General features: G+C 40.4%; 1 protein-coding gene across 14 annotated transcripts in view; it reads left to right on the top strand.

Annotated features, from left to right (window-relative positions):
- The window catches only part of LIMCH1 (LIM and calponin homology domains 1), a 331,860-nt gene that overhangs the window by 266,980 nt on the left and 40,639 nt on the right, over nt 1–24,241 (top strand). For all 14 annotated transcript variants that reach the window (XM_023253162.2, XM_023253168.2, XM_023253165.2 and 11 more), the window contains 4 exons: nt 3,962–4,088; nt 5,509–5,666; nt 5,877–6,285; nt 10,151–10,366. In XM_023253162.2, coding sequence (XP_023108930.2) covers nt 3,962–4,088; nt 5,509–5,666; nt 5,877–6,285; nt 10,151–10,366 — 910 coding nt within the window. The remainder of the gene's footprint in view (nt 1–3,961; nt 4,089–5,508; nt 5,667–5,876; nt 6,286–10,150; nt 10,367–24,241) is intronic.

The raw sequence follows: 24,241 nt of genomic DNA, 5'->3' as shown, positions 1-24,241 counted from the left end.
GATATGATCCCAACGTGCACTCTACGATTGCTCTGCGGCTGATGTGCAGAACAGTCATGTCTCAAAACCAAGTTCAGCCTGAGCCTGACTGATTGCACGGAGTTAAGTAGTCTATAAAATTGAGCCCTGGTTATTACTTTTAAAATCTGCAGTGGCAATATGTAGCATTCACTGAAAGGTGGATTACATCAGATTGATAGGTAGAACACTACTTTGATATGATTAGCAAAAACATTTTGAGGGAATGGATTTATTCTTCATCAATGCAAAGCCATCATGCACTTTACCTAAGACGGGTCTCTGGGAAATCCCAAAAGGTGGAAGAAAGGAAGGTACGTTAAAGAGCGTTTGAATCTTGCCCGTACCTGAATGTGAAACCTCACCGACAGGGAAAGTTAGCGATCTTTAAAAGGGGTGGAGGTGGGGACGCCCTTCTCCGCTCTAAATTTACAAAAAGCAGCCTCCTGGAGTAAGAAGCATAAAAACTTCTTTTCCAGAGGTCTTATCTAGGAGTATACAAAGTGCTGAATTTCCTTCTTGGAAGTAGACACAACTTAACATGAAACCATGCGGGGAGCCAAATGCAAAGTTTATATTGGGAGTTTCGTTTTTAAATAGAAATTAATATATGTTTAGTTTATTCCCCAACTATCTCCCTCCTTCAACATCTTTAAGGGCAATTATTGGCACAGGCTCTATTTATTCAGAATTGACACATTCTTAAAATACAGCCCAATCAAAAAAAGATGTGCCCTTTAAGGAAAATGCAGGTCAGGGGCAGACCTACCACACAGGCAAACAGAGATTTCTGCCTCCTGGCAAGCCAAGAATGTTTCCATAGATGTAGTTTCACCTTCTTGGCCTTTTCTTCATTTGCACACGCCTCCTCTCCCAAGGCTCTCCCCACCAACGGAGCGAGTGTACCGTGAGAGCCATAGACTATTTTATTCCTAATTCGCTCACCGTAGACCTGGCCCAGAAACCATTTTCCAGGCTCCCCTTGAGGTGATTTAATCCTGGTCCTCAAAAATGCCAACCTACCACCGGGAGAGACTTTGGGGCTCTGTAGCCAGGGACCCTTGTCCCAACAGCACAAGGCTGAGAAGCACTGCTCGAGTGCAAGTCACATTAATATGAATATTCTGGAACCTGGGCTCCTCCAGGATCCCCTACCCTGTCCCTAGACATACACTTCTTCATTTTGGAGGCGGAGTCCAACCTCTGAGCTAAGGAACATTTTCTGAATGGTGATTCAGCCCATTTTCTGTCTAGTATTATCAATTTTCAAGTTGCTTAGTTCCTTTTTTTTGAAATAGCATAGAGATATTGCTCAGAGTTCAGTTATTTTATTTTATTTTATTTTATTTTGGCCAGTTTGCTGGTATTTCTTTTTAAATAAATAAATAAATAAATAAATAAATAAATAAATAAATAAACAAACCCCTCTGGGGGGAAATAGTGCTTCCTGGTATATGAGAGGGCAACCAAGGGGTTCTCTTTTGATTTCACTAACCAGCTTTTGGCTGCATTGGGGCTGAGATAATTAGAACTTCATGGTGGGAGCATGGTGGGAGCAATTCTCAAGAGGCAATTCTCAAGGCCTTTTGCTCCCATTCTCTTCCAAGTGACATAACCAAATCCCAAATATTAGAGAAGACTGCCATTTTTTTCCTGAGGTTCTAGAAGAAGACCTGGCTCTATGGCTACCCAGTGTGGCCTAAACCCAAATTCTGCCCTTTAGAAATGGTAGACAGCGAAGTTGAAAAGGGGGCCTCCTTTCTAACCCACAGTCTGCCAACGACTTCGATTAAAAGAGAGCCCCACTTCGGGGCGCCTGGGTGGCACAGTCGGTTAAGTGTCTGACTTCAGCCAGGTCACGATCTCGCGGTCCGTGACTTCGAGCCCCGCGTCGGGCTCTGGGCTGATGGCTCAGAGCCTGGAGCCTGTTTCCGATTCTGTGTCTCCCTCTCTCTCTGCCCCTCCCCCGTTCATGCTCTGTCTCTCTCTGTCCCAAAAATAAATAAACGTTGAAAAAAAAAAAAAAAAGAGCCCCGCTTAGAGAGGTTTTTATCTTCCACAGTCTTCGTGAAGACTGTAAATTGCCTTTAAAGATGAACTGACTAAATTGGATCTATTTAAGGTTAAGGGTTTTTTGGTTTTGTTTTTGTTTTTTTTTTAACTGAGAGGAGAAATGGGATGATTTTCAGTCTCTTTCTACAAAGCCTCCTTAAGTGAATTTTCATCCCTGGAGTTTAAAAAAAGTGAGGTTAGACTTTTCAGCCTACCTCTGCAAATTCCTAAATCTTTCTTAAACAACACTGATAAGTAGTGTAAAATGGATGATAAATCACAGCCCCTTCCCCCTTTGAGGACTGCAGTTTAGCTTTTTGGGAGACATGGCTGCCATAGTCCGCACCACCCTCTGAGTATGTAGAGGCATCTTCACACGGTGGTTTGTCATATTTGTGCTAATAGATGGTGAAAGTCCTTCTATGCAGTCAGAGTATTAGAATACTTGTGGGGAAGACAGATCCCAAGTACAATCTTCAGTTTTAGCTCTCTTAGGTCAGATTTAAATTGTCCAACATCTAGAGAGAGGGAAGAGGCACCCAACAGATCCATGCAGATTCATTTTGAATGTGGGCAGCCATTGCCTTGAGGATACGTCTTCCCCTTCCAGAGAGCTGTCTGCCAAGGAACCCACTGGCAGCCAGTGTTGCCGATGCTGTTCATTGTCCGGCCGTGGGGATAACTATTTTGGACATCACTGATGATGTGTAGAATTAACTGGTGTCTAAGTGCATGGCTTTTCTTTTTCTTTGTGTTAAGCTGGCTTCGAAAATGGACTATCATAGTCTTCTGTCCTTAGAGTTGAACAGTGAACCTCCATTTCTTGATTTTGGACTGTTGTGACTCACTCGGCCCCAGAGCTCATTTCTTTGAGAGGAAAAAAAAAAAAAAAGGAAGGTTTTGCTTTGGGTTTTATTTCTGTTTTCACCTTGCTGCTTCAGCTTCTGCTGTAACAAAGGTCTATGTAAGCACCATAGAGAAGGCCCTATGGTCTTGTCCAACATTTAATAACCTCCTATAGGACATATCAATTATACGTACAGCCTAAGGGTTGAAAAAATTGCCTTCCCTATCCTTTTTCTTTTAAAAGAGTAAATTCAGTAGTATCCTGACAAAAATAAGGTAAAATGCTTGTGAGACTATTAGGATACAAAGTATATGCTGATTTATATATTTTATTCCTTAATCTTAGTACAAAATGCCTTATTTCCTTGATTCCGAGATGCTATCAAACTGCACTTCCAATTTACAGACATTTTTTTACAGGAAATAGAAATAAGTACACCAAATATATGAATCACTAATGTGTAGTTATCGGATGCATCCACAAGTCAGAAAATACAATATGAAAAGGTGGTGTCTTAGACTTGAGGCTGGATAATTTTTTTTGAAAATGGAGAAATTGCCTTAGGTAATGTAGAAAGCATGTAAGACAGCTCTTTACGCAAAGAAGCATTTATGGTAATGAAGTATTTGCTGCGTGGGATGGCACCCTCCTTCCTTCCCCACAAATTCTCCCTACGTTATACCTTGTAATTCTCTTCATTTTATTTTCTAGTACATTTCCAAATGAGAAGAGCCTAGAGCTCCCAATACCTTTTTCTAGCCCGTCCATAAACATATTTTGGCACCTACGGATAAAATGACATGACTTGCTGCAGCCACCACGGAAGGCAAAGATGGCCACGTTTTGGCTTTCGCGGCAAAAGAAGTGGGGTGCTAGCATGCCCGCTGCAGGCTGGGGGGTCGCAACTGGCCGCATCACGGGGCTGGCTTGAGCTGCTGCGGGGAAGGGGCGGTTTTCCAAGCGCGGTAGCGCCCCCGCGCGGCAGGACGCGCAGACACACCCCGGGCGCCGGTCCATTTTTGTCTCTCCTCTCTCCACGCTCAGGAGCACGAGTATGTTTGACATGCGGTGTGAGGAGGAGGCCGCGGTGCAGCCGCACAGCAGGGCCCGCCAGGAGCAGCTGCAGCTGATAAACAACCAGCTGCGAGAAGAGGACGACAAATGGCAAGATGTGAGTGTCGGCCAAGGCCACGGGCAGCGCGGAGGCTGCCCGAACCCGTGGGTCAGAGCTCCCTTGGAGCAGGAAATCAGGGGGGTGGGTAGACAGGCTTGAAAGCCATGCAGGGGGAGGGAGCCCGTAGAGGATTTCAAACCAGTGACGGGAAGTGTGGGATTAGTAAGAAAGTTAACGGCAACGTGAAAGGTGAAGGATACAGATGTGTATTCGACAGGTACTCTTGCTAGAAGGTTGGCCACAAAGGAGGGGGAGCAGGAGGGAGGCAACCGGCATGGGATGCAGAGTTGAGGATGCCCTGGCTTTTGTTTGAGATGATACATTGAAATCAACGATGATGATGGCAACAATAATCGCCAACATTGAAAGCCTGCGGGTTACAGGCACTGTTCTGCCTTGCATGTAGGAATTCTTCAGTTTCCTTAGTAACCCGATGAGGTAGCAACTGGTATCGTCCTCAGTTCCACACATATGTCCCAGAAGAGCTAAGTAACTCACCCAGAGTCACACAGCAGTGAGTGAGGTAGCCAAAATTAGAACCAGAGAAGGAAGTCTCTATGGCCTGATGAGGGCCTTGAGATTGTCTCTGTGCTGAGAGCAAAGAGCCAGGGCAGGGAAGAACGCGAAGATAGGGTTGACAAGAAGGACCGTGGATTCTTCCATGTAATCCTCACAGAGCACTCTGAGGTGGCTAATGCAAAATTGGTGGTCCAAAAGTTAACATTTCCAAAGTCTACGTAGTAATGATTATGACTACAATATATTGGGCACTTACTCTGTGTCTGGCACCTTATATGTACTATGTCATTTAACCCTCACAATAGGCTGGTAAGAGTAGGTGTAATTGGCATCCCTGTTTTAGAGATGAGGAAACAGAGGTACAGACAGGCTAAGAAACATGCCTGAGATTCCAAAGCATGGAAGAGATAGCGCTAGGATTACTTCCCACAGCTGCACTCCCATCCACCTGACTCCAGACTCCTAGAAATAATTATTTCTGCCTTTTCTTCCTTCCCAGAGGAAATTGTGTAGGTCTGTGGCTGATTCCTACTATCCTGTTGTCAGCAAGTCCATTCACAATGCACAGGTCATAAATCGGAAGAAATGAAATTTCTTGTGATACCCTGTGAAGCAATACTTTAAAATTTAGCAGCTGACGTGAAATACGATTGCATTTCACATTACTGTGCTTAAATGAATGCATTGCCCTGCTGTGGATATTGTAGCTCTATCTGAATATTTCCTGCCTTTGAGGCATTCCTGTTCCAACCAGACTTACATTGGATTGGGTGGCAATGCCCTAGCATAGTGCTGGGCCCATCGCGAGTGCTCACTAAACTCTAAAGAGTAGACATGGAGTTGTGTGTAAGCCTGGAGAAGTATGTCCTGTCTACCCCTGACCCCCCACCCCCACTAGGACCTGGCTCGTTGGAAGAGTCGTAGAAGAAGCGCTTCCCAGGACTTAATCAAGAAAGAGGAAGAAAGGAAGAAAATGGAGAAGTTACTGGCTGGAGAGGATGGAACAAGTGAACGAAGGAAAAGCATCAAAACCTACAGAGAAATTGTTCAAGAAAAGTGAGTTCTTTTGTTGTTTTTTTAAATGTGCAATATGCTCTAGATGTGCTTTTTCTAAAAATTGTTGGTATTCACAGAGGCTCTGACACCAGTATGCCACCCTCCCCGTGCTCCCCTTTCAGCTCGACCTTGGTTCCTACCAAGGTCTTCTTTGCCATTTTTGTGACCGTTGACTTTGTTCTTGCTGCCCTTCCCATGCTCCTCCTTTAGAGAGCGGAGAGAGAGGGAGTTGCATGAGGCCTACAAGAATGCACGGTCTCAGGAGGAAGCAGAGGGGATCCTTCAACAGTACATCGAAAGGTTCACCATCAGCGAGGCTGTTCTCGAACGCTTGGAGATGCCAAAAATTCTGGAAAGAAGCCATTCAACAGAGCCAAACTTAACCCCCTTCCTGAATGACCCCAACCCCATGAAATACCTGCGGCAACAGTCACTGCCTCCACCCAAGTTCACTGCCACTGTGGAAACCACCATCGCTCGCACCAGCGTTCTGGATACCAGCATGTCAGCAGGCAGTGGCTCTCCAAGCAAAACTGTCACTCCCAAAGCAGTGCCTATGCTGACACCCAAGCCTTACTCCCAGCCCAAAAACTCTCAAGAGGTTCTGAAGACCTTTAAGGTAGGATACGTTCCTTAAGAATAGAAGCAAAACCAAACCCCAGGTAAAGAAAGAAAGCATCTCGCCTCAAGAAGATAGAATTGTTTGTATCAGACAAAAGAGGAATGTATTAACATTTACAATTGTAAAGTTTATGCCTCAGGAAATTTGGTTTGCAAATAGTTAAAGGACAGATGTTCCCCCCAATTCCTACTGATAGACTCCAATGAGATTGATAATTGAGACATCTCCATGAGCAAGGCTTATTTTTGAATTTGATATAAGGGCATGGTCTCTCTATAGTAGTGGTAACAGACCCTTAGTTTAGTAAAACCCTGGGTATCCCAGGATACCCTGGGGCTATAGCAAAGTCCTCAGAACAAAATTTTAATTGCCTTTGGTTTAAATAGAAGCATAGGCAGCCACCTCTTCTTTTTAAGGAATTTGACATCCTAGCCAAAAAGATGCTACAACTGAAAAAAAAAAGAGTAATGCAAGGAGTACATAGGAACATGGGATGTACTTGATTCCCAGATGACACGGGTTTTTAAATTTTTAAGTGGAAAGAAACTAGGTTGTTTCCTACCAACATGAATATGTAAAATACTGTTACAGAACGAAGGATCGTTTGACAACCAGACATCTTTTCACTTCCTCAAATCTCAGTGTTTTCCCTCACATCATGAGGAAGCACTCATTCTTTGGCTTAAAGCTCTTTGGATTACAAAGAAAAATCAGTTCTCATGGTCCCTGCACGCCACATGGGTTCTTAATAGAAGACAGAGGTGGACTTCATCACCAGGAGACAAGGGCACATGACTGTGAAGAAAGTTTGCTCAGCTAAACTAATTGAGTAATGTGATGTCATGTATCTTCCTGTTGAATTTCAGAGGGAACCAAAGTATATACTTTCTGACTATTGCTTACATAACTCAGAATGGATCTTAAATATCTGTGCTTTAGCCTTTGACAGAACAAAAGGAAAGTACCCTGGATGTCTCATCTGGGTTGAATAGAGATGTGTGTCCCCCGAAGGGCTGGAGTTGTGTCTTTGTTGTTCACAGCTTCTTTCTAAGAGCCTGGCATAGGGACCTGGGAAATAGTAGGCACTCACCAAGTTCTTATTGAATAAATACATGAATGTTCCTTGAGAAAATGAGCCACTCATCAGGCAGGCTCACACATAGATAATCATGTCCCCATACATGCTCAATATCCCACCTGAGTACTACACCAGGTCTCCTTCACCTAGGGCTCGTGCCCCATGAACTATCTGTGATGTTTCATGAAGGAAGATTTGATATTGAGGTGGCCCAGAACAGGGGTAGATAATGCATTTATTTAACTTGGTATCCAAAGCATCCGATCAGATAATGTAGATGTCCATTTCCCTTTCTTTATATAAATAGTACAAGGTGATCATTTAAACAGAAGAATTTTGATAGATGACTTTATGGCAAGACTTTGGCCCTGAGGAATCCCTGTCTCTCACCATTGTGGCAAAACAGTGTCAAAGGTCTCAGGAAGAGCATTCATGGAGGAATGGGGAGAAGAACTTAAGTAGAGATCTTTTTAGAGCTGGGGTTCACTCTTGACCACCAATGAGCCCTTGACTCATCATGGGCATTTATGGCTATCGGCCCCATTCACAGCCCTACCACTCAGTGGGTGAACCCAGTTATGGTCAAAGGTAGTATATAAATGGAAAGTTGTTACCAGATAATGCCAGGGTAGAAGCTAAGGGGTACGTGTGTGTGTGTGTGTGTGTGCGCTCATGTGGGTAGGGCAGTGGGATGAGGGAGACAGAATACGGGCTTAGTTTCCTAGTACAACAGAATTAAGAGTAAAGGAAAATCAAGTGAAATAGTTTAAGCCAGTGTTTTTCAAAGTGAGAATTACTACCTGTTGCCAGGTTATGAAATCAATTTAGTGGCTTACTATTAGCATTTTTTTAAATTTTTCTTTACCATTTATTATTGAGAGACAGACATAGAACGTGAGCAGGGGAGTGGGTAGAGAGAGGGGAAGACACAGAACCTGAAGCAGGCTCCGGGTACTGGGCTGTCAGCACAGAGCCGATGCGGGGCTTGAACTCACAAACTGCGAGATCATGACCTGAGCTGAAGTCAGTCGCCTAACCAGCCGAGCCACCCAGGCACCCCTAGCATTTTTTAATAAAGTAAAATAGAATACAAAAAAAAAAATAGTGCATCACATAAAATAAAGGTAAAAAGTATTTTACAAAACCCCTATTTCAGCTATAGTTATGTGGGTGTGCTCAGTTGTGATTTAAGTTTCTTTCTTATGGATCACAGACAATAGATTCTTTAAGCCACAGGCTTAAGGTAAATAAACCCTAACTAATATCTGGGCTTCCATTATTCCTCTTGAAAGATTTTAGAAGGCCTAGTAATAATAATGGCTAATGTTTATATACATAAATTGTGCCAGATATTGTTGTAAACTCTGTACATATGTTAACCCATAAAATCCCCTCAACAGCACGATCAGGGAGATGCCATTATAAAAGTTTATAGATGAGGAATCTGAGCACAGAGGATAAGACACTTGTTGAGGATTATGTGGTTTTTAAGTGGTAGAGCCAGGATTGAGTCTTAGGCTGTCTGACTGCAGCTTCCTCTTATAACCACTGTGTATATTGCCCCAGACTTTAAGACGGAGGGGAAGGTTCTAGGTGCCTTTCAAGAAGCCAGACTAACCACCCTCTCTGCTCCTCCTTTCTTGCTTTTACCACCTTCCCTACACATGGGTACAAAACAAAAATATTTTAATGTGATGGCCTTTTGTTCTTGGAAAAATTGGGATTGTAAAATTAACTGGAAATGGGGATTCACTGTAATATAGCGTAGCATCAGGCCCCCTGCCCTTCGTGTTAGCTTCCAAAAATGTACCCATTGCCCCCTTACCACAGAATAACCTATGGAAGGTTCCTGAGCTGAGGTGGGTTCTACCTAATTTATATGATAGCCAGAAACAAAAATCTCAAAACTGTGGAATAGTAATCAGAACTTGAATGAAGTACACTGCAACCCAAATATGTGACATGTATTTATACTTAAGATTCTTTAATTTTCTATACTTTAAAATAAGAGCACAGACCAAGTGAACAGGAAATTTAACCCAAAGTGAAGTGGCCCGAGAAGACTGATGAATTTTAAAAGAGGTTCTGGGCACCTGGGTGGCTCAGTTGGTTCAGTGTCTGACTTCGGCTCAGGTCACGATCTCACGGTTCTTGAATTCAAGTCCCGCATTGGGCTCTGTGCTGACAGCTTCAGAGCCTGGAGCCTGCTTCAGATTCTGTGTCTCCCTCTCTCTCTGCCCCTCCAATGCCCATGCTCTGTCTCTCTCTGTCTCTCAATAATAAATAAACGTTAAAAAAAATTGTAAACTAGGGGCACCTGGATGGCTCAGTCAGTTAAGCGTCTGATTTCAGCTCGGGTCATGATCTCACAGTTTGTGAGTTCAAGCCCCGCGTCGGACTCTGTGCTGACAGCTCGGAGCCTGGAGCCTGCTTGGGATTCTGTGTCTCCCCCTCTCTTTGCCCCTCCCCTGCTCGTGCTCTGTCTCTGTCGCTCAGTAATAAATAAATGTTAAAAACAATTAAAAATAAATAAATAAATAAGTAAATAAATAAATAAATAAATAAATAACTTAAAAAAATAAAAATAAATAAAAGAGGTCCTTAAAGAGGTCATTTATGGGGGCCCTAATTTCCAGAGCCAATGGAAGCATTTGAGAGGCCTTACTTTTGGTTGGATCCTGATTATTAAGTGATAGTGTTTTACTGTGACTCTGAATGTGTTCTTTTGTTATAGTCTTTCATTGGGGAATAGCTTGTGTTTTTTGTTCACTGTGTTTTTTATAGGTAGATGGGAAAGTCAGTGTGAATGGAGAAACAGTTCATGGTGACAAGGAGAAGGAAAGAGAGAGTCCCACGGTGGTACTTGCCTCCTCATTAACCAAATCCCAGATGTTTGAAGGTGTGGCCAGAGTGGATGGGTCCCCAGTGGAATTCAAACAAGACAACAGTAGCATTGAGATCAACATAAAGAAGCCAAATTCTGTTCCCCAAGAACTGAGAGTAAGAGCAAACTTTTTTTTTTTTTTTCCTTTTTGGGATCATTCCACTGTGAAAGAATGTCTTTTTAAAAATAAGTATTGGTTTCAGGAGCAGAAGTCAGTGATTCATCACTTCCATACAACACCCAGTGCACATCGCAACAAGTGCCCCCTAAATCCCCATCACCCATTTAGCCCATCCCCCCGCCCACCTCCCCTTCAGCAAGCTTCAGTTTGTTTTCTGTGTTTAAGAGTCTCATGGTTTGCCTCCCTCTCTGTTTTTATCTTATTTTTCTTTCCCTTCCCCTTTGTTCATCTGTTGTGTTTCTTAAGTGCCACATATGAGTGACATCGTATGATATTTGTCTTTCACTGACTTATTTCGCTTAGCGTAATATACTCTAGTTCGATCCACATTGTTGCAAATGGCAAGATTTCATTCCTTTTGGTGAATATATATCACATCATCTTTATGCATTCATCAACTGATGGACATTTGGGCCCTTTCCATAGTTTGGCTGTTGTTGATAATGCTGCTATTGGGGTGCATTATATCCCTTCAAATCAGTATTTTTGTATCCTTTGGGTAAATACCTAGTAGTGCAATTGCCGGGTCGTAAGGTAGTTCTATTTTTAACTTTTTGAGGAACCTCCGTACTATTTGCCACAGTGGCTGTACCATTCACATTCCCGCCAACAGTGTGCAAATGTTCCCGTTTCTCTACATCCTTGCCAATTCTTATTTTTTGTCTTATTGGTAGTAGTCAGTCTGATAAGAGTGAGGTGATATTGTGGTTTTGATTCGAATTTCCCTAATGAGCGATGCTGAGCATCTTTTTATGTGCCTGTTGTCCATCTGTAAGTCTTCTTTGGAAAAATGTCTATTCAAGTCCTCTGAACATTTTTTAACCACTTTGGTTTTTTTGATATTAAGTCATGTAAATCCCTTGTATATTTCAGATATTAACCCCATATCAGATGTATGACTTACAAATAACTTCTCCCATTCAGTAGGTTGCCTTTTTGTTTTGTTGATGGTTTCCTTCTCTGTGCAAAAGCTTTTTAGTTCGATGTAATCCCATTTTTTTTTATTTTAGTTTTGTTTCCCTAGCCTAAGGATACTGGTCCAAACAAATACTGCTAAGACAAATGTCAAAGAACTTACTGTCCATAATTTCTTCTGAGCATATTATGCTTTTAGGTCTTACATTTAAGCCCTCAATCCATTTTGAATTTATTTTTGTGTATGGTGTAAGATAATGGTCCAATTTCATTCTGAGATTTGTCTTTTGAAGAATAAAGTGTTCTTTCTCAGAGGAGCTGAGAGGATTTAATTCTTCCCCACAGTGCTCAAATCCTATGAAAGAGTTTCAAATTGGAATAAACCAAAATAATTTCCTCACCAGGGAAATGTGTTTACTGGTCTCCAGGAGCAAAGTTTTGTGATCCAGGCAAATGCTGAGTCTGTCAACCTGGAATTTAATTTCACTTTTCATTTGTGTAAATGTTACCATCTCTGAAGAGTTTTTACCAATTATCATAAGATGAAATAGTGAGTTTTGCTACTAGCATGGAAACTTTACTGGTAGAGTCAAACATATGCCTGTAAGTTAGATGCTTCTAGAATTAATTAGGCATTACAGTGGTAGAATTGCTTTTCTAGGACAGTTAGTAATTCTGTTCTTATTTATCTTTGCCACACTTAATGAGAAGCAATTTTAAGTTCCTTTCGTAAATACCTTTCCATGACTCAATTTGACTATGCCATCAGGTCACAGGGCCTTTGCACATAGTGTGGAGCTCAGCTCTTTCTCATCGTACTTTGGAAAAGCAACAGTGTTGGCGCTATGCTCATCCCGTGACACTTACCACATAACGGAGGTACACAGGGCTTACCAAGGCCCGGCAGATTAATTATAAACACAAATCCTGAGCGCTCTGCTATCAGGAACGTGTCTACTTTCTACCTCTCACCATTTCTTCCCCCACCATTTTGTTATTTGAATTTGGGGGAAACCCTGCTCGTGGATGAATGGATTTTATTCCTGATAGAAGTTAAAGGATTAAGTGAAGAGATTAGATGGTGTGTAATGCCTGAACTCCCTAAACCAACTATTTAATCTCTCTTGTTCTAAGTTTTTAACGCTTTGGGAAAAAAAAAAAACTTTACTTATGACCTTAAGTAGAAGACTCCTAAAACAGAAGAAAACGGAAGTTGTTTGTTTTTAGAGCAGTAAAGCCTCCCTTTAAAAATATACTTATTCCTGGGACACCTGGATGGCTCAGTCGGTTAAGCGTCTGACTTCAGCTCAGGTCATGATCTCATGGTTTGTGGGTTCGAGCCCCACGTCGGGCTCTGTGCTGACAGCTCGGAACCTGGAGCCTGCTTCAGATTCTGTGTCTCCCTCTCTCTCTCTGCCCCTCCCCTGCTCATGCTCTGTCCCTCAACAATAAGAAAATGTTAAATAAATATATATATTTAAATTATATATACTTGATAAAGTACTATTATATATATTTGATAAAATTACTATTATCAAGAATAGGTATATATATATACATGCCATATATATACATATGTATGTGTGTGTGTATATATATATATATATATATATATATACACACCCATTCTTGGTAATAGTAATTTTTTTTTACTTTCACAATGAGCATATTAAAAAAATAGCTTGTTCTCTTTTAATGGCAGGTATTTTCCACTGTAATAGTAGTAAAACTCCCTAAAGGCAAAGAGAAAATGGATTGAAATATTTCACATTGATTGCATATCCCCAAAAGTATCTTGGTTTAAGAGAAGCAAAATTAGATGCTCTGAAAGAAATCATGTTATTTCAGAAATTTACACAGTGTAACAAGGAAAATTCCAAACACAAGGTGGCCGGGTGGTCTCTTCCCCTGAACCAGTCTGATCCTGGGCAGTCTCAGGATGCAGGCCCAAACTCATGGAAAAGCCTGGGAGTCTCTTCCTTTGTTGTCCAAGTATCTCTTACTTGGAAAAACTGCCTAGTTTTGGAGTAATTTCTAGTTCAATAAGTCCTAGTGGTTGTGAATAGGAAGCGGCATTTATTTACCCTGGCTCTGGTACCTCTGGCTCTTGAATAAACTATGGCAGCGGCTCTTACGTTATTTTCTGGGTAGATAACTACCTGTATATGTCTGTTAGAGTCTAAGCCAAGTTGTTAGCTATATGACACAAGATGTTGGCTCATTATTAAAACACTCTTCATGCTCTCTCACAACGTATGACACCAAAAGTTTTCCATTCTGAGTGTGTTGTCCGAAGAGTCATTTTAAAAGAATCTCCTCTCCAATAAACTTACTGCTTATTTTACTTCCTTCACCGTATTCCAAGAAAAGCATTTCTTGACTGTGTTAACAGCCAGTGTATTCCTGTTGAAGTGGTGGAATTCATTGGTCATGGCAAAATATGGCGGCCGGCTTAAAACAGGGCACTGCGCTTCACAGCCTCCCCAGGCTTGATACCAGCTTGGACTTGATTTGCTGTTTCTAATTCATTTGCCCCATTCTGTGGGGCTGTCAAAGGAATAGTGTTCCGTTTAAATGGTGTCTTTCTTCCAAAAACTGCATTCCCAACAGATACACTCTTTACAGAGGAGTTAGCCTCACCCACCACTAAAATGTCACGGCTCTCCAGGGCAAGCTGGAACCGTTCAAAGGGCATAGCGGCAGTGGGCAGGAGCGTTAATTCAGACCGTGGAGGCAGAGTCGCAGAGAAGGGTGATCGCAGGCCTCCGGCAGGGGGGATGGGGGTGGGGGGGACAGTGTGAGGTTGGAGCATCAGCATCTTGGGCCAGCATGACTGCTTTTGTACAATATTATAGCATCTCTTTGGCTCGTTTCTACCTCATCTTTCTCATTGAAAACTCTTGGGACCATGGCTCTCTCACTTTAGAAATAGATCCCAAATTAAGTGAGGCTTGCTATTATTTTTTTTTTTAATGCTCTGGCTGTGTCTGTCGATACCAGCAAACTCCAGATCATCCTCTGTTGAATCACCTTTAAGATAATGAGACTGTGACGGCAGTTACCTTGCCAATGGTTGCCTGTTAACCAAGAAGCATGATTTAAGGACTGCCCTCTGCCCCATTTTTGGGACAGGAAAAGAAACTCAGAAACGTGCCAGGAAGGCAGTTTTCATAAAGCAACCAGAAAAGTATATAAAATAATATTTGCTTAAGTGGTAGACAATAGGGTCGGCAGGCTAGAAGGGTATAAGATTGCAAAGAACAAGTAAGATCATTATTGTTTGCGCTTAGTGGGAAAGGTTTTGTGTGGGATGTGGATTTTGAATCTTGAACTCAAGTGCGGGATTTGCATTGGAATGGAGGAGGCTATTCCTCATGTTGGGAATAGCGGAAGCAAAAGCATGGACAGTGGGGAGGAACCCATGAGAAGATTCCAAGGTGGGGGGAGGTGGTCACAGGACTAAGAGGTGATGAGGGTGAGTAGGATGCTATATCCTCCAAACAGATGGATCCTGTCTCCTGTGACCTTACCTGATTATCCCTAAGATATTTCCCAGCAAAAACCTAACACTTTTTTTTTTTTGCATCTTAGTATATTGGCTTCTGTGATTAAATCATGTCATAGCACAAATGCAGACTCCTAGAATCCAGGATTGGAAAATAATTTGGAAGTTCTTCTTCTCTGATGATGAATTTATTCTGTTTAGTAACCTACAGAATGACGTTTATGTCTCCATCAAAGCTAGTCCAGTGTTTTCTTGATCCACTGTGAGTTGTATTTGTATTTAAATTTCTTCCTTCCTCAGTGGTACCAAAAATGACCATTTCCTAAAACACCTAGAATACTCCATGCAGTAGGTCAAAGATCTAACCCCGCCTGCGCCTCAGTTTATATTTAAAATAAGGGAAATAATAGTATATGCATTGGTGGTTATTGTGAGAATGTATGTATAAAGAGCATTTGGCATAATGTCAGGACGACTCACAGACAGAGGTGTCCTTAAGTTATTTTTAATATGGTCAAAGAACAAATGGGAGAAAATTACAATATATTTTTCAGAAGCCCCAAAAGGTTAAGTAGGTATAAAGTTTTTTCAGTTAGAGCAAGATCGTCAAAATTACCCTCCCTCTTGCACAGGTGTGCATTTCAAACAAATGACACGAATTCCTTGTCATCGTCCAACTCAGCTTGTCAGCCTTTCCAGCTATAATTCACTAAGAAACACGCAGATGTGAATAGCTTTTTCCAGAAGGTGATCGCCTTTGCAGATGCTCGTGTGATTCTTCCGCAGCCCTTTTTGCTCCTTCTATTATTCCCCCTTCCCCAATTCTGGCTTCCCTCTGCCACCTAGATCCTGCTGATCAGCTCCCACTTGCCTGCTCATCCCAGGTGGTGCCAGGCAGGCGCCCCCTGCTGGCCAGCACCTTCTTACCAGATTTGTGGCGGTTCTCCCTCATTGACCAAGAAGGGCCAAACTTCACCAGTAGGTATCCAGACTACTTCATCTGCTTTTCTCAAACTAAGTAGTAAGGTAGGTAGGTCTGTTTTTTCAGCCTTGAAAACATCAGCTTTAGGCCTTCCTCTTGAAAATTTAGTACTTTACTAACGTTTTCTGATCCAGGAAAACAGACAATCAGATCTTTCTTGAAACATTTCATTTTGCAGTGAGAGCAAGGGGAAGGCATTTGAGTAGGTGCTGTTTTCCTTACAACTGAGACCAACTGCAAATTCCTTTTAGATGTCAAATGTCATCAGAGTTTTTTCTTTAGAAACTGTTTTCCTCCATCTAGAAGTAATTGTAAGAGTGTTCAATTTAAGGCCCTTTTTAAATCATTAAAGACATTTAGGTACAGAAGCAGTGACAGGCTTCAAAAACGTATACATCAAAGATAATTTAAAAAAATCAAAGCTGGCCCATCTTACCTGTTGGTTTGAAAAGTTTAAGGCAAAAAGAAAAAGTTCAAGGAATGGAGAGTCTGATTCTTCACGTGGATCCTCTTTCAATCCACTGAAAATAGATACTTAGAGGTTTAAAAGTGAAAGGGGAAACACATGCACCACATCTGTGGCACCTGGCTCACGGTACCAAGACATAAATAGACGGATTTTCCAGGCCTCTGTCCAGAGAAGTTATCCGAGACTGAAGCCAGGAAATCACTCAGTCACAGAATAGAAGCTCAGGAAAGGACGTTGGGTATCACATCTTCCAACCCATGGAGGTTAAATGATCAGTCCAGCTTCTCATTCTTCCTCTGTCCTGGAAACAGGACCACCCAGGCTCTGGGTCTCAGCGCGGTTTTTGCTCTGGTGCTTCGCGTTTCCAGTTCCTTCTCTAGTGTCACTCTCTGGGCCAATCCACCAATCAGATCCTTGTGAGAATGAGCAGCCAGATGCTAGGTAGATTTTGTGGCTAGACCATGTTCCTCTTGGGCCAGGAATCGGCTACCTCCCACCTGCGGCCTCAAGGCCAAGTCTGGCCCCAGACCTAGTTTGGATGGATCAAGTTCTCAGTCCAGGAGAAGCCCATTCCTGGCTTAGACCCCAGCAACCTTTCTGTGCGTTCATTTATTCAGGCCCAGGGGTCCATTCTTATTTACTTGTTTTCATTCTTGAACAGTGTTCTGTTTGGAGAATTGAAGACCTCTCTGTGTTTAGCTGTAACTGAAGGAAAGTATGGGTCAGAAAGTGAATTTTCCAGCAAGGCAAGGTTTGTTTCAGGCAAATTTCTAAGTCTATCAGTAGTGGTTAAAACTGCCAATTTTGAACTCATTTCCTTTGAAATAGTGATGTGAGTACAAAAATAACAAACCTTCAAGATGCAGTATCCAGACACAAGTTAATTAAACTGTCTTTGGGGATTTCCCTTGATTATATACACAGTTGACCCGAACAACGTGTTTGCAGCTGTACCGGTCCATGTATATGTGGATTTTTTCTGATAAATATAGTATAGTGCTGTACATATTTTCCCTCCCATGTGATTTTCTTAGTAACATTTTCTTTTCTCTAGCTTACTTTATTTTAAGACTACAGTATAGGAACACCTGGGTGGCTCAGTCAGTTAAGTGTCTGACTTCGGCTCAAGTCATGATCTCACAGTTTGTGGGCTTGAGTCCCTCATTGGGCTCTGTATTGACAGCGCAGAGCCTGGAGCCTACTTGGGATTCTGTGTCTCCCCCTCTCTCTCTGCCCCTCCCCACTTACTCTGTCTTTCAAAAAAAGAAAATAAACTTTAAAAACAAGAATACGGTATATAATACATATAACATGCAAAATATGTATTAATCGACTGTTTATGTTATTGCTAAGGCTTCTGGTTATCAATAGGCTATTAGTAGTTAAGCTTTTAAAGAATCAAAAGTTACATGTGAATTTTTGATTGTGTGAAGGGGTCAGCACCCTTAACCCCACCTTTGTTCAAGAGCCAACTGTGGTCTCTACATATTGCAGAACACAGAAAGGTATAAAGAAAATAGAAACTACGTACTGCTTCCAGCCACTCATAAATGGATACTAAGATTCTTTTTTATTTTTTTAAATTTTTTTAGTTTATTTCTTAGAGGGGAGGGGAGAGGGAGAGAGAGAGAGAACTAGCAGGGAGGGTCAGAGAGAGAGAGAGAGGGAGAGAGAGAATCCCAAGCAGACGCCACATGACCAGCACAGAACCCGATGCGGGGCTCGAACTCACAAACCGCGAGATCATGATCTGAGCTGAAACCAAGAGTCGGATGCTTAACCGACTGAGCCACCCAGGCACCCCCTAAGATTCTTTTTCAAATGTGTCTCCTTCTCCTCTTTTTCTCAGTGCGTATAAAATATTTTTTAAGTGGGTTAATGTTATTTAAATTGTGTCACAGCTTGCTTTTTCTCTTAATTTATCCTGAATATTTTGCTAGTTAATCGCCTGATTTGGGTGACTAGCATGTCTTTAAAATAAGCTGGAGAGTATAAGTTCCATAAATAATGCACAGAATATTTGCTTACCTAACATGGATTACGTATCTGCTCTATGCCAGATACTGTGCTGTGAGCATCCCTGACCCCTCAGAACCGGGGCTGATGGAAAGCCCCAAGATGGGGTGGTGGCTGGGGGCTTTCTGGTCCCAAGCTGCCCTTGGGAGTAGAGACTTAGCTAAATTGCCTCCTCTCCTGAGAGATTCCGGAGAGTTTTCATCTTTTTTTTCAGGACAAATGGATGAGAAGTAGAATGGAAAGAATGAGGTAGAATGGATGAAAAAGAAAGGGAATGGAAAAGGCAGTTTGAACGATTTCAGCAATAAACTTGGGGACTCTCAAGGTTCTTAGATTGCTTTTTTTACATTTTTTTAAATGTTTATTTATTTTTGAGAGTGTGAGCGAGGGAGGAGCAGAGAGAGAGGGGAAAAAGAAGATCCGGAGTGGACTCTGACAGCAGAGAGCCTGATGCAGGGCTCAAACTCACGAACCGTGAGATCATGACCTGAGCTGAAGTCAGACGCTTAACCTACTGGGCCACCGAGACACCCCTCTTAGATTGCTTCTTAATGATCAAAACCTTTAAATACCTGGGGACAATGTGGAGGTGCCTGTGAGACCAAACCCAGAGAATGGAGCACTGGGGTTATCAGTACCGGGTAGGGTTCCCACCTCCCCGGCTTACTAGCAGTGTGACCCTGAGTAAGCCACAGCCTCCTGGCTTATACAGTTTCCACACCTGTATAAAGAGAATCATATCGATACATACCTTTATAAGCTTGCTCTGAGAATCAAATGAAATAATCCACATCAGATGCCCCAACAGTGCTGATACATGGTAAATGCCGCAAGTATTGTGACTACAAGATGTAACCTTTAAAGCATCATTTTAAGGGAAGAAAAATAGAGTCATCTGGGAACTCAGTATTTGAGTGTTTAGCCATATAGAAATGCTTTCAGAAGTGTGAGCATTCTTGGAAATGGAAGTTCTCCATTGGTCATGCATAAGTAAAATCTTCCTGGAATGTGATGTGCTAGGAAAATAATCCTTAGTGAAGGAGGGCTTGAGGATTTTGTCTCCTTTGCATTATAAATTATGTGCAAAGGACTTCATGAATTATTTCCTTGATTCCAAGTGGCACGCTTTCCACATTGGAACGTTTCTAAATCGGTATATATCTTACAATCGGTATATCATACTTAACAGACAGTATATTTTCTTTCTCAGTAGTACCTAAAATAATACAACTTAAAATTGCTGGCATCTGAGGTTTAATAAACCATGCCTGTTTCGTTGTTCATTTTTGGAGCAGGGAGGCTTTGGCCTGGTTTTTGTAGTTAATTATTTTTTTTAGTAATTGGAAACACTAGTGTTCTCAAAAGCATTATTCGTCAGTATTTAAATCTCCAAATTTGATTCCCAATCTCAGATAGCCTTCTATAATCTAATCAATTTGGAGGCAACCTAAAAATCAGTATTTCTGATGGCATTCTATATATTGACATCATAAAACAAAAGTACTATCACGTATTAATATTTCTATGTGTGTGGCGGGGAAAGCATGTTAAATTATAAAACCTAACTTACTCTTTTGTAATGCTAGGCTGGTTCATCTTCAAATGCTGCTATCATGTCAGTCATTCATATAACAATGTAAACACACACAACATATACATATACGTACATAATAAAAGAGACTTTGGTTTCCTTGACGATTTTCATTCATTAGGTCTCTTTAAAGGGATTCAACTCAGGCTTGTTAATGTAGTAAAAAGTTACAAAATCCATCGAATAATAAAAATACGACGCTTATTTCCTGCCTAGGGTTTTAAAAGTGTATTTTAATTTAATATTATGTTCTTTCAGAATTGACATGGTGATCCATCATTAGAAAATGCCCATGTAATTCTGAGGATTTCAAAATCACCCCATTCTCCAAAAGAAAAAACACATTTTGCCAGTAGACACTATTATAAAATCTCTTAGAAAGCTTGAAAGGCTTGTTGCCTGAAGTTGCTTTGTGTTTTTTTTATTTTATTTTATTTTATTTTTTAATTTTTTTAACGTTTTATTTATTTTTGAGAGAGACAAAGACAGAGTGCGAGTGGGGGAGGGGCAGAGAAAGAGGGAGACACAGAATCCGAAGCAGGCTCCAGGCTCTGAGCTGTCAGCACGGAACCCAGCGTGGGGCTCGAACTCACGAGCTGTGAGATCATGACCTGAGCCGAAGTCGGACGCTTAACCGACAGAGCCACCCAGGCGCCCCTGTGTTTTTTTAAACTTAGAAAATTTGCAAACAATTTTTTTACAGTGGTTTTTTCCAATTTTTTTTTTATTGTGGTAAAATACACATAGCATAAAATTTACTATCTTAACCATTTTCATATGTATACTTCAGTGGTATTAAGTACATTTGTAGTGTTGTGTAACCATCACTGCCATCCATCTTCAGAACTCTTTTTTTCCTCTTGCAAAACCAAAACTCTGTAGCCATTAAACAATGACGTCCCATGATACCCCTGCCATCAGACCCTGGCAACAACCATTCTCCTTTGTTTTCCCCTCCCCTCGCATCCCATACCCCAGCCTCTGGTAACTACCACTCTACTCTCTGTTACTACAAGTTTGGCTTTTTAAATTTTTATTTTTTAGATTCCACATATAACTGAGATCATGCATTATTTATCTACGTCTGGCTGATTTCACTTAGCATAATGTTCTCCAGGCCCATCCATGTTGCAAATGGCAAGATTTCCATCCTTCTTGTGGCTCAGTAATATTCCACTGTGTGTGTGTGTCCGTATGTGTGTATATAGGTAGCTAGAGATAGATATTTATTTGCATATATATACAAATTATATGCATACATATGATCAACTTGTATATAATATTAACATATCACATTTTATTTGTGTACTTCATTATACATATAATGTAACATATCACATTTTCTTTATCCATCTATCCATTGGCATTTAAGTTGTTTCCATATCTTGGCTATTATGAATAAAGCTGCAACGAACCTGTGAGTACAGATAACTCTTTGAGATACCGATTTCATTTTCCTTGGCTTTATAACCAGAAGTGAAATTGCTACATCATATGATGGTTCTATTTTTAATTTGGGGGGGAGTCTCCACACTATTTTCCACAATGGCTGTACCAACTTACATTCCCACCAACAGTGCACAATAATTCCCTTTTTTTCATATCCTCGACAACACTTGCTATGTTTTGACTTTTTAATTATAGCCATCCCTAACCGGTGTGAGGTAATATCTCATTGCGGTTTTGATTTGCCTGATGATTAGTAATGTTGAGCATCTTTTCATATACCTGTCGGCCATTTGTATACCTTCTCTGGATTGTCTGTTTGGGTCTTTTAACTATTTTTAATGGGATTATTTGCTTTTCTCTCCCCGCCCTCCCAACTATGGAGTTGTACGAATCCCTTATATATTTTGGACAATAATTCCTTACTGGATAAATGATTTGCAATTTTTTTTTTACCCAAGCTATAGATTACCCTTTCATTTTGTTAATTATCTCCTTTGTGGTAGAGAAATCTTTTAGTTTGTTGTAGTCCCATTTGTTTATTTTTGCTTTTGTTGCCTGTGCTTTTTGTGTCAAATCCAAAAAAATAATTACCAAGATCAACGCCCAGGAGCTTTCTCCCTGCTTTCTTCTAGGAGTTTTACAGTTTCAAATCTTACATTTAAGTCTTTCATCCAATTAGACATTGATTTTTGTGTATGGTGTAAGAATCAAATTTCACTCTTTTGCATGTAGAGACCCAGTTTTCCCAACCCCATTTATTGAAGAAACTATTCTTTACCCAGTTTGTGTTCTTAGTGCTGTGCCTTTGTCAAAAATTAGTTGACTGTAAAAGTGTGGGTTGGTTTCTGGGCTCTCTGCTCTAGTTCATTGATCTGTGTGCCTGTTTTGATGCCAGTACCATGGTTTTGATTACTGTAGCTTGCTAATATAGTTTGAAATCAGAAAGTATGATGCCTCCAGCTTTGCTCTTCTTGCTCAAGATGGCTTTAGCTATTTGGGATCTTCTGACATTCCATATGAATTTTAGGGTTTTTTTTTTTTTATTTTGTGAATAATGCCACTGGAATTTTGATAGGGATTCCGTTGAATGTGTAGATCGCTTTGAGTAATGTGGGCATTTTAACAATATTATTTCTTCCAATCCACAAACACAAGCTATCTTTCCACTTATTTCTGTCTTCTTCAATTCTTTCATCAGGGTTTTCTAGTTTTCCGTGTACAGATCTCTCACCTTGGTTAAATTTATTTCTAAGTATCTTCTCCTTTTCGATGCTATTGTAAATGAGATTGTTTTCTTCTTTTTTGGATAGCTGTGTATTGATTTTGTATCCTGCAACTTAACTGAATTCATTTATTAGTTCTAATAGTAGTAGTAGTGTGTGTGTGTGTGTGTGTGTGTGTGTGTGTGTGTAGTCTTTAGCTTTTTCTATATATAAGATCATGTCATCTCCAAACGGAAATAATTTTACTTCTTTCTTTCCTATTTGGATGCCTTTTATTTCTTTTTCTTGCCTATTGGCTCTGGTTAGGACTTCCAGGACTATGTCGAATAGAAGTGGGGAGAGTGGAAATCCTGTCTTGTTGCTGATCCTAGAGGAAAAGCTTTGAGCTTTTCACCATTAAGTACGATGTTAGTTGTGGGCTTGTCAAGTATGGCCTTTATTGTATTTGGGCACATTCTTCTGTAACTAATTTGTTGAGAGCTTTTATCATGAAAAGATGTTGAATTTTGTCAAATGCTTTTTCTGCATCTATTGAGATGATCACATGATTTTTATCCTTCATTTTATTAATGTGGTATATCACATTTTTGATTTGCATATATTGAACAGTTCTTGCATTTTTTCATAAAATTTCTTTGCTCTTAAAGAATTCAATAACAGTTTCCGCCACTATATTAACTTTAAGGGGCTTTCATTTTGGTTAGTTGAAAAGCAAATTTTGATTTATGAATAAAATATATATACTTAGACCAATAAATTCATAGCTTTCTGAGAACCTATGGGAATATTTTATAAAGCGTTTAATAATGACTTTTCTGAAGCCAATTTTAATATTTATCTTAAAACCTATTAAAATTTATTATTTTATACATATTTTTAAAATTCTTTAGCCCTTTACAATAAGATACTATTACTAAAAAACACAATAGTCTTTAATTTATTCAGTTTGGTTGTTGAGGTATACTCTAGCCAGTATTTAATTATCCTTTCATTCGTTTTTCTCAAGCAAGTACTATAATATCAGTCAGAGAATTTTGTAATCACTCTGGAATCAATTGACTCCCAAGTAAAGATAACATAAAATTGTAGTGATATTGTTTTCTGATTACAGAAGCAATACATAGTTATTGGAGAACATTTTAGAAAACAGAAAATACATTTATAAAGAAGAAAAAGTCATCCAAATTTAAGCACATTAAAAATAATCACTGTTAACATTTTAGTATATTTCCTTACTGTCTTTTTATGTATACTTTTATATATGTATTAGCAGGTATATTTGTGTATACATATAGCATATATAAAATCTTACATATGTAGATTATAAGCATCATACTGAATGTATGTTTTACATTTTTTGACTTAACATTAGATGACAAGTATTTCACATATCATTAACAATTGTTCAATACCCTTTTTTACGACCGCATAATACTTCCTTCTAAGGACATACTGTAATCCATTTACCCATTCCCCAGTTGTTGGACATTTAGGTTGTTGCAAATTTTTTTGACATCATAACTTTTATGAAGCATAAAACGAAGTGCTTCTGAAGGAGAGGAACACAGGCATAAAAGTGATTTACTAAAGTACTACTGAGAGAGGTGAACATCATGGTGATGTGCCAAGTGGATTAGACAGAAAGATCCAAATCAGAGAC

Source organism: Felis catus, chromosome B1 (assembly GCF_018350175.1).
Source record: "Felis catus isolate Fca126 chromosome B1, F.catus_Fca126_mat1.0, whole genome shotgun sequence".
Classification (NCBI taxonomy): Eukaryota; Metazoa; Chordata; class Mammalia; order Carnivora; family Felidae; genus Felis; species Felis catus.
This window is presented reverse-complemented; position numbering and strand designations above follow the sequence as displayed.